General features: G+C 42.2%; 1 protein-coding gene across 6 annotated transcripts; it reads left to right on the top strand.

Annotated features, from left to right (window-relative positions):
• Positions 1-9,621: 9,621 nt before the first annotated feature.
• Positions 9,622-15,971, top strand: LOC115206186 (upstream stimulatory factor 1). 6 transcript variants are annotated; one of them, XM_029772874.1, is made up of 11 exons: positions 9,622-9,776; positions 10,442-10,509; positions 10,694-10,743; positions 10,856-11,007; positions 11,185-11,298; positions 11,595-11,748; positions 12,360-12,447; positions 12,694-12,752; positions 12,896-13,008; positions 13,138-13,337; positions 15,444-15,971. In XM_029772874.1, the coding sequence occupies exons 2-10, from the start codon at positions 10,502-10,504 to the stop codon at positions 13,288-13,290; spliced, it is 891 nt and encodes a 296-aa protein (XP_029628734.1). In that variant the 5' UTR covers positions 9,622-9,776; positions 10,442-10,501; the 3' UTR covers positions 13,291-13,337; positions 15,444-15,971. The 6 variants fall into 6 exon arrangements, with proteins under 6 accessions (XP_029628734.1, XP_029628736.1, XP_029628730.1 ...); XM_029772876.1 differs by having other exon boundaries at positions 12,896-12,990; XM_029772870.1 differs by having other exon boundaries at positions 9,623-9,776; positions 13,209-13,337.
• The last annotated feature ends 367 nt before the right edge of the window (positions 15,972-16,338 follow it).

Below are 16,338 nucleotides of genomic sequence, written 5' to 3' on the forward strand. Positions count from 1 at the left end.
CGTATATGCCTCAATCTACACTAAAATAATGGAAGGTCACAATGTTGGAGAGTATAACTTAGGAGTAACCCAAAGTTATGTAGAAGTAACCCAACTTCATTCTCTGCATGTCCGCAATATTGTAAAATATCATACATTGCTGTTCTGCTATAGATACATTTCAACAGAGATCCAAAAATTATTTGTACACAATTGAGAAAAATTGTAAGACTAGGACAGCTGTAGTCAATGTTGGATACAGTAATGCATTGTTGACCCAACCACCATGTAGGCTCATGGGGGTTACTCAATCACCTGTGGACTACCCGCCTGGGCTACTGCAACTCACTGTTGGCTGGGTTCCCCTCTTGTGCCATCAAACCAATGCAACTTATCCAGAATACTGCAGCACTCCTGCTTTTCAACCTTCCTAAGTTCTCTCATGTCAGCCCGCTCCTCTGCACACTCCACTGGCTTCAAGTCGAAGCTCGCATCCACTACAAGACCATGGTGCTTACCTACGGAACAGAAAGAGGAACTGCCCCTCCCTTCAGGCTATGCTCAAACCCTTCACCCCAACCCAAGCACTCCATTCTGTCACCTCAGGTATCTTGGCACTCCCACCCCTAAAGGAGGGCAGATCCCGCTCAGCCCAGTCCAAGCTCTTCTCTGTCCTGGCACCCCAATGTTGGAACCAGCTTCCCCCTGAAGCTAGGACAGCAGAGTCCCTGCCCATCTTTCAAAAACATCTGTAAAAATTACTTCTCCAAACAGTATCTTAAATAATCCTCCTCACCCCACCCCTCCCCCTTCTAGTTCTAACTCTACTGATAGCTACTTTATGGAGGAAAAATGTACTTTCTATGCCTGTGATTTGTGGTTGTCCCACCTAGCTATCTTAAGATGAGTCGCTCTGGATAATAGCGTATACTAAATGACTAAAATGTAAATAGATAGATATTCAGACTTATAGTCAGGATTATGGGGATAGCTTCAACTTGCCTTCAACCTTGTGATGGGCGGAAATGTTGCCCCATGCTCAGACCTATCCAATTGTTTTAGAGTTCAGATCTACAGGTAGTTCCTAGAGGTCAGGCTCGAGTTGGAATTCAGAACCAGTGTGTTTTATCTCCCACAGAGCAACACTGGGGCGTCGGGAACATGTTCCTCTTTTCCACAACACTTCTCTTCCTGTTTCTGGGTGGGTAAGCTAGGAAGCTCCAGACCAGTGCTGCACGCACAACAAGCTCATAAATCAGGAGAATCCCTGTAATCAAATCTGTCTGCTGATTGAATTACCTCGCTAGATGCATGTTGGACTTTGTCATGCTTTTCTTTTTTCTCCACTTGTTAAATTCATATAAAGACATTATTTCATATAAAGATACATACGTTCTCTTTGCATCACATTTATACCTGTATGGGGGCTATTAGAAATGTCAGGCTTTCACATGCACACTATAACAAGTAATGTGATGAAGGAGGACTGTTTGTTACATTCTCTTAAAGGGACATTACACTTTCAAATCAAAGTTTGTCAGATGTTTTCAGAGCTCCAAAGTAGTCTAATGTCAAGACAAAACCATTTCCCACAACATTGGCTGAGTGTAGATCCACCTATATGCCTCCACCCTAAGTGAGTGGAAAAGATAGGCACTGAATAAAACCAGAGAATTAGATGGTGCTTATCTTTTCCATTCATTTGGGATTGAGGCATATAGCGGGATCTTCACAACAGATGGTCTAGGGTGTTGACATGCAGTACAAGTCAAAAGTTTGGACACACCTACTCATTCAAGGGTTTTTCTTTATTTTTACAATTTTCTACATTGTACAATAATAGTGAAGACGTCTTCAAAGCTGAGGAGTTCACTTCTAGTGGATTGTGTTGATACTAAAGATGGCCATGTTTTAACGTACTTGACAGGGGTGAGACCAAAACCACCCATCAGTTTGAAACAGTGTACATAGTACTCGCAATGGAATTCATTTGAAATAATATATACAGTACCAGTCAAAATTTTGGACACACCTACTCATTTTCTACATTGTAGAATAATAGTGAAGACGACATCAAAACTATACTCAGCAAAAAAAGAAATGTCCCTTTTTCAGGACCCTTTCTTTCAAAGATAATTCGTAAAAATCCAAATAACTTCACAGATCTTCATTGTAAAGGGCTTGAACACTGTTTCCCATGCTTGATCAATGAACCATAAACAATTAATGAACGTGCACCTGTGGAACAGTCGTTAAGACACTAACAGCTTTACAGACGGTAGGCAATTAAGGTCACAGTTCTGAAAACTTAGGACACTAAAGAAGCTTTTCTACTGACTCTGAAAAACACCAAAAGAAAGATGCCCAGGGTCCCTGCTCATCTGCGTGAACGTGCCTTAGGCATGCTGCAAGGAGGCATGAGGACTGCAGATGTGGCCAGGGCAATAAATTGCAATGTCCGTACTGTGAGACGCCTAAGACAGCGCTACAGGGAGACAGGACAGACAGCTGATCGCCCTCGCAGTGGCAAACCACGTGTAACAACACCTGCACAGGATCGGTACATCCAAATATCACACCTGCGGGACAGGTACAGGATGGCAACAACAACTGCCCAAGTTACACCAAGAACACACAATCCCTCCATCAGTGCTCAGACTGTCCACAATAGGCTGAGAGAGGCTGGACTGAGGGCTTGTAGGCCTATTGTAAGGCAAGTCCTCACCAGACATCCCCGGCAACAACGTCGCCTATTGGCACAAACCCACCGTCGCTGGACCAGACAGGACTGGCAAAAGGTGCTCTTCATTGATGAGTCGCGGTTTTGTCTCACCAGGGGTAATGGTCGGATTTGCGTTTATTGTCGAAGGAATGAGCGTTACACCGAGGCCTGTACTCTTTTCTTAAAAAAATATTTAAATTAAAAAATATATATATATTTCACCTTTATTTAACCAGGTAGGCAAGTTGAGAACAAGTTCTCATTTACAACTGCGACCTGGCCAAGATAAAGCAAAGCAGTGTGACACAGACAACAACACAGAGTTACACATGGAGTAAACAATAAACAAGCCAATAACCTAGCATAGACTTATAGATGACCTGGAGCCAGTGGATCTGGCTACGAATACGTAGCGAGGGCCAGCCGACTAGAGCATACAGGTCACAGTGGTGGGTGGTATAAGGTGATTTGGTAACAAAACGGATGGCACTGTGATAGACTGCATCCAGTTTGCTGAGTAGAGTAATGGAAGCTATTTTGTAGATGACATCGTCGAAGTCGAGGATCGGTAGGATAGTCAGTTTTACTAGGGTAAGTTTGGCGGCATGAGTGAAGGAGGCTTTGTTGCAAAATAGAAAGCCGATTCTAGATTTGATTTTGGATTGGAGATGTTTAATATGAGTCTGGAAGGAGAGTTTACAGTCTAACCAGACACTTAGGTATTTATAGTTGTCCACATATTCTAGGTCGGAACCGTCCAGGGTGGTGATGCTAGTCGGGCGGGCTGGTGCGGGCAGCGAATGGTTGAAAAGCATGCATTTGGTTTTACTAGTGTTTAAGAGCAGTTGGAGGCCACAGAAGGAGTGTTGTATGGCATTGAAGTGCGTTTGGAGGTTTGTTAGCACAATCGAGCGGGATCGATTTGGAGGTGGAGGGTCCATCATGGCCTGAGGCGGTGTGTCACAGCAATATCGGACTGAGCTTGTTGTCATTGCAGGCAATCTCAATGCTGTGCGTTACAAGGTAGATATCCTCCTCCCTCATGGGGTACCCTTCCTGCAGGCTCATCCTGACATGACCCTCCAGCATGACAATGCCACCAGCCATACTGCTCGTTCTGTGCATGATTTCCTGCAAGACAGAAATGTCAGTGTTCTGCCATGGCCAGCGAAGAGCCCGGATCTCAATCCCATTGAGCACGCCTGGGACCAGTTGGATTGGAGGGTGAGGGCTAGGGCCATTCCCCCCAGAAATGTCCGGGAACTTGCATGTGCCTTGGTGGAAGAGTGGGGTAACATCTCACAGCAAGAACTGGCAAATCTGGTGCAGTCCACGAGGAGGAGATGCACTGCAGTACTTAATGCAGCTGGTGGCCACACCAGATACTGACTGTTACTTTTGATTTTGACCCCGCTTTGTTCAGGGACACATTATTCTATTTCTGTTAGTCACATGTCTGTGGAACTGGTTCAGTTTATGTCTCAGTTGTTGAATCTTATGTTCATACAAATATTTACTTCTTAAGTTTGCTGAAAATAAACACAGTTGACAGTGAGAGAGGTTTCTTTTTTTTGCTGAGTTTATGAAATAACAAATATGGAATCATGTAGTAACCAAAAAAGTATTAAACAAACCAAAATATATTTTAGATTCTTCAAAGTAGCCACCCTTTGCCTTGATGACAGCTTTGCACACTCTTGGCATTCTCTCAACCAGCTTCATGAGGTAGTCACCTAGAATGCATTTCAATTAACAGGTATGCCTTGTTCAATGTTAATTTCTGGAATTTCTTTCCTTCTTAAAACGTTTGAGCCAATCAGTTGTGTTGTGACAAGGTAGGGGTGGTATACAGAAGACCAAGTCCATATTAAGGCAAGAACAGCTCAAATAAGCAAAGAGAAATGACAGACCATCATTACTTTAAGACATGAAGGTCAGTCAATCCGGAAAGTTTCTTCAAGTGCAGTAGCAAAAACCATCAAGAGCTAAGATGTAACTGGCTCTCCACAGGAAAGGAAGACCCAGAGTTACCTATGCTGCAGAGGATAAGTTCATTAGAGTTACCAGCCTCAGAAATTACATCCCAAATAAATGCTTCATAGATTTCAAGTAAAAGACACATCTCAACATCAAATGTTCAGAGGAGACTGTGTGAATCAGACCTTCATTTTTTATTTCATTTAACTAGGCAAGTCAGTTAAGAACAAATTCTTATTTTACAATGACAGCCTACATCAGCCAAACCCAGACAATGCTAGGCCAATTGTTCCCCACCCTATGGGACTCCCGATCACAGCAGGTTATAATACAGCCCAGGATCAAACCAGGGTCTGTAGTGACACCTCTAGCACTGAGATGCAGGGCCTTAGACCACTGCACCACTTAGGAGCCCCCTGGTTGAATTGCTGCAAAGAAACCACTACTAAAGGACACCAATAAGAAGAAGTGACTTGCTTGGGCCAAGAAACACAAGCAATGGACAATAGACTGGGGGAAATCTGTCCTTTGGTCTGATGAGTCCACATTTTTGTGTGAGACGCAGAGTAGGTGAACGGATGATCTCTGCATGTGTGGTTCCGACCCTTAAGCATGGAGGAGGAGGTGTGGGGTACTTTGCTGGTGACACTGTCTGTGATTTTTTTTTGAATTCAAGGCACACTTAACCAGCATGGCTACCACAGCATTCTGCAGTGATACGCCATCCTATCTGGTTTGTGCTTAGTGGGAATATCATTTGTTTTTCAACAGGACAATGACCCAACACACCTCCAAGCTGTGTAAGGGCCATTTGACCAAGGAGAGTGATGGAGTGCTGTATCAGATGACCTGGCCTCCACAATCACCTGACCTCAACCCAATTGAGATGGTTTGGGATGAGTTGGACCGCAGAGTGAAGGAAAAGCAGCCAACAAGTGCTTAGCATATGTGGGAACTCCTTCAAGACTGTTGGAAAAGCATTCCAGGTGAAGCTGGTTAAGTAAATACCAAGAGTGTGCAAAGCTGTCATCAATGCAAAGGGTAGCTACTTTGAAAGTGTTTAACACTTTTTTGGTTACTCCATGATTCCATATGTGTTATTTAATAGTTTTGATGTCTTCAATTTATTCTACAATGTAGAAAATAGTCAAAATAAAGAAAGAACATTGAATGAGTAGGTGTGTCCAAACTTTTTACTGGTACTGTATGTATCTCAACATTAGTCTACTTTTGAGGTCTAAAAACATCGGACAAACTTTCATTTATGAGTGAAATGTCCCTTTAACCTTTTACTGTATCAACACATGGAGTTGTTATTAAAACCAAATGATGCAGTATTGTAAGTCTTTGTATGTCTTGTACTTTCAGTCACCTGTTCACCAGAGAAGAAAGGTGATTTTGGAAAACTTACTGCCTGTATCACTGAAAACAACAGCCTCATGTTGGAATGCGAGTACCCACCATGTCCCGAGTCACCGCCCTTTGATTGTGACTTCCTCACCACAGAGGATGGGGTCCTGTTGGGGAGCTCTCACAACAACTTTCAGATGACAAATGACTCAACCTTTCACATTACAGCAAAAGGTCGGTGCCGGCTTATTCTCATTGGCCATGCCCTAACTCATTTCAACGAGATAAAGAGTTATAACTGTACTTTGATACGGAGAGGTAGAGAAGAGAGGAAGAACATCACTATAAACTACATAAACCCCCACAAAAAACGTGAGTATAAATCAAAAGAATACATAAATACAGGTGAAATTACTTATAGACCTACAGGTAACTGCCAAAATAATGGAAACACTTGAGTAAATGAGGGATACAAAGTATTTTGAAAGCAGGTGCTTCCAAACAGGTGTGGTATCTGAGTTAATTAAGCAATTATCATCCCATCATGCTTAGGGTCATGTATAAAATTGCTGCGCAGGACATTATTTTGGCTATCATGGCTATGCCCCCATAGGATAGCAATGCCCCCATCCATAGGGTATGAGTGGTCACTGAATGGTTTGATGAACATGAAAACGATGTAAGCAATATGCCATGGCCGTCTCAATCATCAGATCTCAACCCAATTGGATTCCTATGGGAGATTCTGGAGCAGCGCTTGAGACAGCGTTTCCACCACTATCAACAAAACACCAAATTATGGAATTTCTCATGGAAGAATGGTATCATATCCATCCAAGAGTTGCAGACACTTGTAGAATCTATGCCAAGGTGCATTGAAGCTGTTCTGGCTCGTGATGGCCGAACGCCCTCACGACACTTTATGTTGGTGTTTCCTTTATTTTGGCAGTTACCTGTATTTGCCTTTTGAAGCAATGCCAGCTACGTTATGACATTGTATAATAAGACAAAAATGTATGTCAGTTTAAAAAAAAAACGCTATTCCAGTCTTATGGACAAAGTTCATAAGATCTCTATTTCAAATATATTTCTGAAATCTAGCATGACCTGCATGCATTCCTATGTATTGTCAAAAGGCACATATGACTGGGGAAAGTTGCAATGCAGCCCTAAAAGCTTGATGAAATTAGGTGGATAAAAACAAACGATGATAGCTGAGTGGAAAAAACACCAATGTCCACTATATAACAGGAACACAGATTAGACCTACCGCTGAAGAGAGAACTCATCCTGACAATATTCCTCAAGTGGATGACTTTGTACATGTTAATGAACACAATAACCTTCCTCTCCCCAGAACACATCAAACCTTGCTCTACCATGGGGTGGATGTTGCATCAAGCTCCCACCCTGCTATGGCCTGTGGTATTCATGTCACTGTGGAAGATCCTCTCCTGAATGCACAACCTACCCTTACAAGCTGAAGCTCAACTCTGTCTGAATTAGGCCACTCTGTACAATTCATGACATGACAAATAAAAATGAAATATAAATATTTTGCCTTCCTGTGGCCTAATTTAAAATAAAACAATCAACATTTGGAGTGATTTTCTGTTGAGTAGATTATTGTAAATCTTGCCATATAGGCCTAGTGAATCCCTTACTCTCAAACAGACAACCTCAGTGACTCCAGTCTGTTCTAACATAGGCAACATGGGCAGCCACCCAGGGCGGCATCTTGTCGGGGACGGCACGGGGCGCCTGCACAAAAACATTTGGAATGGTGACATTTGCGCGATCGGTTTTCTATCGCTCATTTGCACGTCACGTCAATGATATCATGTCACCGTGTGGGACTGTGGGTCAACTAACCTTGTCGGAGTGGGCGCCCTGATTCTAGTTTGTGAGCTAGGCAGGCTATTGCCTGGGAAGGTCTCCCACTCAGAAGTACAAGATGGGGAGGGGGGTTGGTTGACCTCAGGTCTCCCCACTGGAAGCCTGAGGTAGAGGGAGCGGGGGAATCTATCAAATAGCGCACCTCTAACTTTGTACAGTACTAATGCAATTAGTAAAATCCCTCACACTACGAAATGCTACCAAATAAAGCACAATTCATTCATAATACTGTGAATATATAGTTTCACAGACATATTGTTGCATTTTTTTTCTGGTTTGTGCGAAATGGTTAAGAATAATATAAAACCAGTCTGCACACCACCAAGGTGAATTGGTTTAGTCTTGACTCTTGGTTGACAGTGTTGGGGGATGGGTAATGTATTTACGTGCCAAATCAACACAAATTTGTTTCTATTTGTCTTTGTTACTTCTTTTTTATATTTATGAGTCTTATTTATCTATACATTTTTATATTTATATAGTTTTAAATGTTATGATTTTTATTTGTGTTGTTCCAAATGTCTGAATAAAAATGAGTTAGTGCAGAATGGTGGGGGGGGGTTCGCCCAGGGAGCCATACAAGCTAGAACTGCCACTGATAATATACATGCATAAGACAACAATCCACAACAAGCATTATGAAGACATGTATGGAGTAACATACATTTTATAAAATAGATTACGTTCGATAGTTCAAAGACTAGTTCAACGTGACTGGCAAAACGCTGGACGGCGCCCGTGGCTCGAACCCCTTTGCAGAGGTAGAGGACGTTTCTGGTAGAGAAAGTGTTCGAAGTAACCACTGAGCTACACCAGCGCAATATCTCTGAGTCACATTCTTGCTAAACATGTTTAAACATGGAGTAGCATATACAATGCATTGCAACAGGATGTTGACATCATCGCGGTTTATGTATAATAAACGAATTTCCCATACGAAATATTGCGCTGGTTTAGCTCAGTGGTTACTTCGAACACTTTCTCTATCAGAAACGTCCTCTACCTCTGCAAAGGGGTTCGAACCACGGGCGCCGTCCAGCGTTTTGCCAGTCACTTTTTCATCACTGTAGCGAACATTTGATTTTTTGAGTGGGAAAATAAAGACTACAACGAAACAAGAGTTTATAGTGTATGCATACCAGGTATCATTCATTTGGGAATTTAGTGAACCCCTTTGGCCAAAAATAACGTTTAGTTAATGTAGCCTACCTCCCCACTGTCCCAGATCCAGCTCGGTTTTAATGTGTCGCCTTCTATGATTTATAGCTACCACTTCTAAATAAAACAATCCATATTTAGAATTTTTTTTGTTAAGTAGCTAGATAACTGTAAACTCGCCAGTCATATTTTCCTCACTTGATGGGCATTGAGCGGGAAAATAGAGACTACGACAAAACAAGACAGAGTTACGGTGCATGCAGGCATCATTCGTTTGGGAATTTAGATTCACTTTCACATAAATGTCTATGATACAAAGTTGTGAAACAGTGAACCCCTTCGGCCAAAATAACTTCTAATGTAGGCTACTTGCCCACGGTCCCAGATTCAGGATCGGTTATATATTGTGTCTCCTTCTGATTTATATCAGGGGTGTGGTTAGAATGCTGATCCAAGATCTGCACAGTTGATGAAGCCCGGTAAAGATGGCCACAACACTAGATCTGTTTGATTTATTTTAACAGGCGCAGTTCCGAGGAGCAGTGGTATGGTAAAGAGGCCAAATCTGCTCAATGAGCGCGCCAGGCGAGGTAAATTAAGCGCACCTAAAATGTTGTACATGCGCAGACCATACAGTCATTGGCGCAGACAGACAGTAATGTTGACAAACAACTGGGGAGAGGCCAATTGCACGGTAAATTAAATATTCCGATCTTGTATGTAGCTATTGTACAAAGACTGTATTCTCTATGCAATTAAATGTTTCAAGCAGCGTTATACAAATGCCAAATGTTCGACATTTGCCTGGCTTTATTACTGGCTAAATAGCTAGTTTACGTTAATTCACAACATTAGCTAGTAGCAGCTAGCTATAGCGAAGGTGCTTTGTTGAACTGACCCGTCGCAGCTTGAAGGAACCGCTGGAATAATGCAGCTTGCTACATATTCGTAACTTATACAATTAAATATCAGTATGTGTGTTGGTTAGCTACTACTTTAGCACGCTGGATTTGGCATTTCGAATTTTGACATTTAGCTTCAGCTGTTTGCATGACGTCTTCGGCAATGAACTGATCTGGAAAGTTTCAGGGTAACAGTAGTTATTTGCTGAATGGGGTTCCAAGCTCGCGGCTACATTGTAGGGGGCAACATCGACTGTAACTACCGAAGGGGCCTAAAGAGTACTGTTATCACTCCAATCAAACATACGGTATAGCTGGTCCCTTGAAGGCTTTCTAGATGGATACACGCCGAGCCAGTACCAATGTTTGGAAATCAGAGGTTTCAGGTTTGTGATTGGGTATCTATAGCCTAGTTTGTTTTCCCCAAAAGATTACCAACTTGACCTTTTTCCTCAAGCCTGTTTAGCTCCCGGGTGAATGAAGGAGATTCTCTTTCCAGTTGACACTGTCTGTGAAAATGAAGGGGTGAGCTAACAATGCATTGATTTAAACATAATTAATTTGAACCAAAGCTACTTCCACATGATTTGTTGTAATGAATTTGAGGGTTGGGCTGGATGGTCATATTCTAGCACAAGTTGAAAGAGCGGTGTGTTACTGTATATTTGTTACTGTGTATTAACATTGTGCTTCTCATTTTTTTATGTAGTCAACAGAAAAGCCCAGACCCGGATGAAAGTGCACATGTCATTGAAGAAGGTAATGTCACGTAGAAAGGAAATAACGACCCTCAAAACATCAGAAGACAAGACACCCATAGTATTTTCTTGCTGATATTATAGAGACTGTATTCTGATTTGTGCTTCACCAGGTGCAGTGGCTACAGCAGATGACCCATCAGCTGCCATCGCCACCATTCAGTCTGCCGCCACCTTCTCCTCAGAGCATCCCATAAAGTATCTATTCAAGACGGAGGGAGCTGGGGGGCAGGTAGGGGAGCTGTACTACCCTCCCGGTGGGCAGGTACAGTTGGGGAAAGTATACTGTACAGGGCTCACTAGATCTAGCCGAAGTCCCTGAGCTGGAGCTCTGAGCCCATCCAATGCCCATCCAAGGTTTTCTAAGGCTCAGTCTTCTGTCATTACTAATGACCGATTTGATGTTTTGCTCAACAAACCTGTGTGTTTTATTTTGCTGAAGGTGACATACAGAGTTATCCAGGTGTCTGATGGACAGTTGGAGGCTCAAAGTGATGGAGCCACAGCGGTCAGTGTGCTAACTGGATTTCCTGCAGCCACACAGCCTGTGACCCAGGTGAGAATTTATACGAGCAGGACTTGGGGCCCTCCCAGCTGGAAACACTGGTTGAAATTATGTCAAAATAAGTAATTTCAACTTGTTTTTGGTTGTAATTACGTACATTTCAACCAGTTTTGCCCACCAGGCTTGTAGTATTTGATTAAATTCGGATTCTGTAAATCAAACATAGCATTGTTTTTAATCTGGGATAGCAAAGATGATCTACTCTATTCTATTCCTCTACTTCTACTACTCACTGTATACAGTTTCGATTGTTATTCAACACTGACAAAGGTGTCCTCTTGCTGTAGGCTTTGTACTCTCAGTCCGAGGGGTTGGAGGGGGACGGCACTGAGACGCATTACACCTACTACCCTGCAACCATCGCTGATGCTTCACCAGGCACCATGGTAACCAGCGTGGTGCAGGCATCTGATACACATCTAAGTCAGAGCACTCCCACTGGTGAGGAGATGGAGACTCAATCACATAGAATTACTAGATAGGATCTATTCATTCTATTTCTATGTTCCATCAGGTTGGGCATTTCCAATGTACTTTCCATTTTGATTGCCATTTGATATTGATTCAGTTAGAGTACCAGTCAAATATGGACATAATATGGACTTGGTCTTTTACCAAATATGACTATCTTCTGTATACCAACCCTACCATGTCACAACACAACTGATTGGCTCAAATGCATTAAGGAAAGAAATTCCACAAATTAACTTTTAACAAGGCACACCCATTAATTGAAATGCATTCCAGGTGACAACCTCATGAAGCTGGTTGAGAGAATGCCAAGAGTGCAAAGCTGTCATCAAAGCAAAGGGTGGCTACTTTGAAGAATCTCAAATATAACATATTTTTTTATTTGTTTAACACTCTTTTTGGTTACTACATGATTCCGTATGTATTATTTCATAGTGTTGATGTCTTTGCTATTATTCTACAATGTGGAAAATAGTACAAATAAAGAAAAACCCTTAAATGAGTAGGTGTGTCCAAACCTTTGACTGGTACTGTATATTGACAATTTGGATTGAAGGAAGCAAGGGACTTCTTTGTTTCAGGGCAGTTGTATGTGATGATGTCCCCCCAGGAAGTGCTGACGGGAGCCAACCAGAGGTCCATTGCACCTCGCACACAACCTCACAACACGTAAGCTGCCATTTTGATCAGTACAGTAGGTACTGGACTGGAGAAGCCAGGAGAGTCATCACAGTTACCATACTAGTTAGTCACACTGTCCTGTGTCCATTCATGAGTTTCTTTGTGTTGGGATTTTAGTTATCCTTGTTACTGTTTTAGCTGCACATATGGATGTGTGCATGTGTATGCTGTGTATGCCAACAGTTTTCATGGTAATATCTGTTTATTCATGTCTATACTAATTGTGTCTTGTAGAAAATCAGAGGTCCCACGCACTTCTAGAGATGACAAAAGACGAGCCCAGCACAACGAGGGTGAGACCTAGATACCCATCATACAATACTTCATATGAAATGTCTCTTAAATGCTAGTTGGATTTGGATGTCACCATGTGCACAGAATCATATGTTGCCCTGCCTACCTACTCAAATATGTTATTGTGTAATTTGTCTTCAAGTTGAACGTAGACGTAGGGACAAGATCAACAACTGGATTGTCACGCTCTCAAAGACCATCCCAGACTGCAACATTGACCCTACCAAGTCAGGGCAGGTCAGTATCAGCAATGAGGTCAGTATCACCATAAAATGGGTCACTGTCAAATCTCATGGGTATGGCCAGGAGTTTTTCCTGACCATGTCACCTGACTAGAAAAAACTTAGCTATAAAAAGGAGTACCAAGAGTTTTTTTCTTGTCAGAACACATTCTCAGGAAAAACCTCCTGGCCCTACATGGGAGAGGGTGACACAGTCTTTGCATTTTGGTCCAGAGTAAAGGTGGGATCCTCTCCAAAGCCTGTGACTATATCCAGGAGCTTCGGCAGAACAACCTCAGACTGGGGGATGACCTAAGCACCCTGGATAGGCTCAGAATGGACAACCAATTACTGAGGCAAGAGGTAAGAAACTATGATTGTGTTTACACAATTCTGATATTTTGCCCAATTATTGTAGAAAGAGCTAATTGGTCAAAATACCAAAAAGTGGGAAAAGATCGGAATTGGGCTGCCTGTGTAAACGCAGCCTACTTTAATTCGTTCACGCTTTGTAATAGGTTCAAATTTGGTTCTGATTTTGATGATCAGGCTGTAGGATTAGTGAGTGAGAGATTTTTGTGCTATCAATCCTGTTCACCTACTAACTGCAACACTAATCGTATGCAATCACACAGAACCACAGAAAACATTTTGACTACATTGTAGTCGGACTGCGCAGCGTCACTGATCTACAGTCGTGGCCAAAAGTTTTGAGAATGACACAAATATTAATTTTCACAACGTCTGCTGCCTCAGTTTGTATGATGGTAATTTGCATATACTCCAGAATGGTATGAAGAGTGATCAGATGAATTGCAATTAATTGCAAAGTCCCTCTTTGCCATGCAAATTAACTGAACCCCCCCCCCCAAAAAAATGTCCACTGCATTTCAGCCCTGCCACAAAAGGACCAGCTGACATCATGTCAGTGATTCTCTCGTTAACACAGGTGTGAGTGTTGACGAGGACAAGGCTGGAGATCACTCTGTCATGCTGATTGAGTTCGAATAACAGACTGGAAGCTTCAAAAGGAGGGCGGTGCTTGGAATCATTGTTCTTCCTCTGTCAATCATGGTTACCTGCAAGGAAACACGTGCCGTCATCATTGCTTTTCACAAAAAGGGCTTCACAGGCAAGGATATTGCTGCCAGTAAGATTGCACCTAAATCAACCATTTGTCGGATCATCAAGAACTTCAAGGAGAGCGGTTCAATTGTTGTGAAGAAGGCTTCAGGGCACCCAAGAAAGTCCAGCAACCGCCAGGACCATCTCCTAAAGTTGATTCAGCTGTGGGATCGGGGCACCACCAGTACAGAGCTTGCTCAGGAATGGCAGCAGGCAGGTGTGAGTGCATCTGCACGCACAGTGAGGCAAAGACTTTTGGAGGATGGCCTTGTGTCAAGAAGGGCAGCAAAGAAGCCACTTCTCTCCAGGAAAAACATCAGGGACAGACTGATATTCTGCAAAAGGTACAGGGATTGGACTGCTGAGGACTGGGGTAAAGTCATTTTCTCTGATGAATCCCCCTTCCGATTGTTTAGGGCATCTGGAAAAAAGCTTGTCCGGAGAAGACAAGGTGAGCGCTACCGTCAGTCCTGTGTCATGCCAACAGTAAAGCATCCTGAGACCATTCATGTGTGGGGTTGCTTCTCAGCCAAGGGAGTGGGCTCACTCACAATTTTGCCTAAGAACACAGCCATGAATAAAGAATGGTACCAACACATCCTCCGAGAGCAACTTCTCCCAACCATCCAGGAACAGTTTGGTGACGAACAATGCCTTTTCCAGCATGATGAAGCACCTTGCCATAAGGCAAAAGTGATAACTAAGTGGCTCGGGGAACAAAATATCGATATTTTGGGTCCATGGCCAGGAAAGTCCCCAGACCTTAATCCCATTGAGAACTTGTGGTCAATCCTCAAGAGGCAGGTGGACAAACAAACTCCAAGCATTGATTATGCAAGAATGGGCAGCCATCAGCCAGGATGTGGCCCAGAAGTTAATTGACAGCATGCCAGGGCAGATTGCAGAAGTCTTGAAAAAGAAGGGTCAACACTGCAAATATTGACTCTTTGCATCAACTTCATGTAATTGTCAATAAAAGCCTTTGACACTTATGAAATGCTTGTAATTATACTTCAGTATTCCATAGTAACATCTGACAAAAATATTTAAAGACACTGAAGCAGCGAACTTTGTGAAAATTAATATTTGTGTCATTCTCTAAACTTTTGGCCACGAGTGTACAAATCACCTCGCATCCAAACAACTTATTAACTACTTATAAAGTGATCGAGGTTAGGGGTTCTGCACCTCGTCGTGCTCAAACTGTACCCCTCAAACATGCTGAAAATGTAACTTGCAAACAAAATACCAAACCGAAATAGCAACAACTTTTCACGAAAATCCATGCATCAGATGTAACAATAGGTTTTGTTTGAGCTGCTTTTCTCATCTAATTTTGCACAGGTAGAAGACTGGAAATCCAAGAACCAGATTCTGAGGAACCAGCTGCGACAGAATGGCATTGTTGGAGCAGCAATCGCAGACCCTCAGTGAGGAGCAGCAAGGGTAGTCAGGGGAGAATATCTCAGTGGAGGAATGGAACTTTGGACCTCAAACTAAAAGAAAATTCTCACTACAAAAACTTCACTACGAAATCAGTCTGAAGGAGTTTGCAAGATAGGTCATTAAATGGCCATATTTTACATAAGGAAAACCTTGTTCGCTCTTGTAAGTAAAGATTCTTCCCGCAAGCTCTTCAGCTGTTATGTACATAATTGTTTAGCTTTTTTACCTTTTTGACACAATTGTGCTTTGTTGTATCAGCTATATATACTAACTCTTAGTATAGGTTTCAAAATACATTTGACACATCTAGAGTATCAGATGTCCCCACTTGCAGAAATGACTCAGAACTTTGTTTTTCTAAACTTGTCAGCGGGAAATGTATTATAATGATATATATTGTAATAAAGGATCTTTGTATTGATAAATTATGATGGAACTTCATATTTGAGTGGAAAAACTTCATGGGATTGAGAGCTTTCTGTTTAGTTTACTTATTGAATCAAATCAAATTTTATTGGTCACATACACATGATTAGCAGATGTTATTGCGGGTGTAGCGAAATGCTTGTGCTTCTAGCTCCGACAGTGCAGTAATATCTAATATCTATCAAATTACACAACATATACACACAAATCTAAGTAGGAATGAATTAAGACTATATATGGATGAGCGATGTCAGAGCGGAACGGACTAAGATACAGTAGAATAGTATAGAAAAAAACAGTATATATATGAGATATGTAAGCATTATTAAGTGAATGAGATACTGTAGAATAGTATAGAAAACAGTAT

Source organism: Salmo trutta, chromosome 13 (genome assembly GCF_901001165.1).
Source record: "Salmo trutta chromosome 13, fSalTru1.1, whole genome shotgun sequence".
In the NCBI taxonomy this organism is placed as follows: domain Eukaryota; kingdom Metazoa; phylum Chordata; class Actinopteri; order Salmoniformes; family Salmonidae; genus Salmo; species Salmo trutta.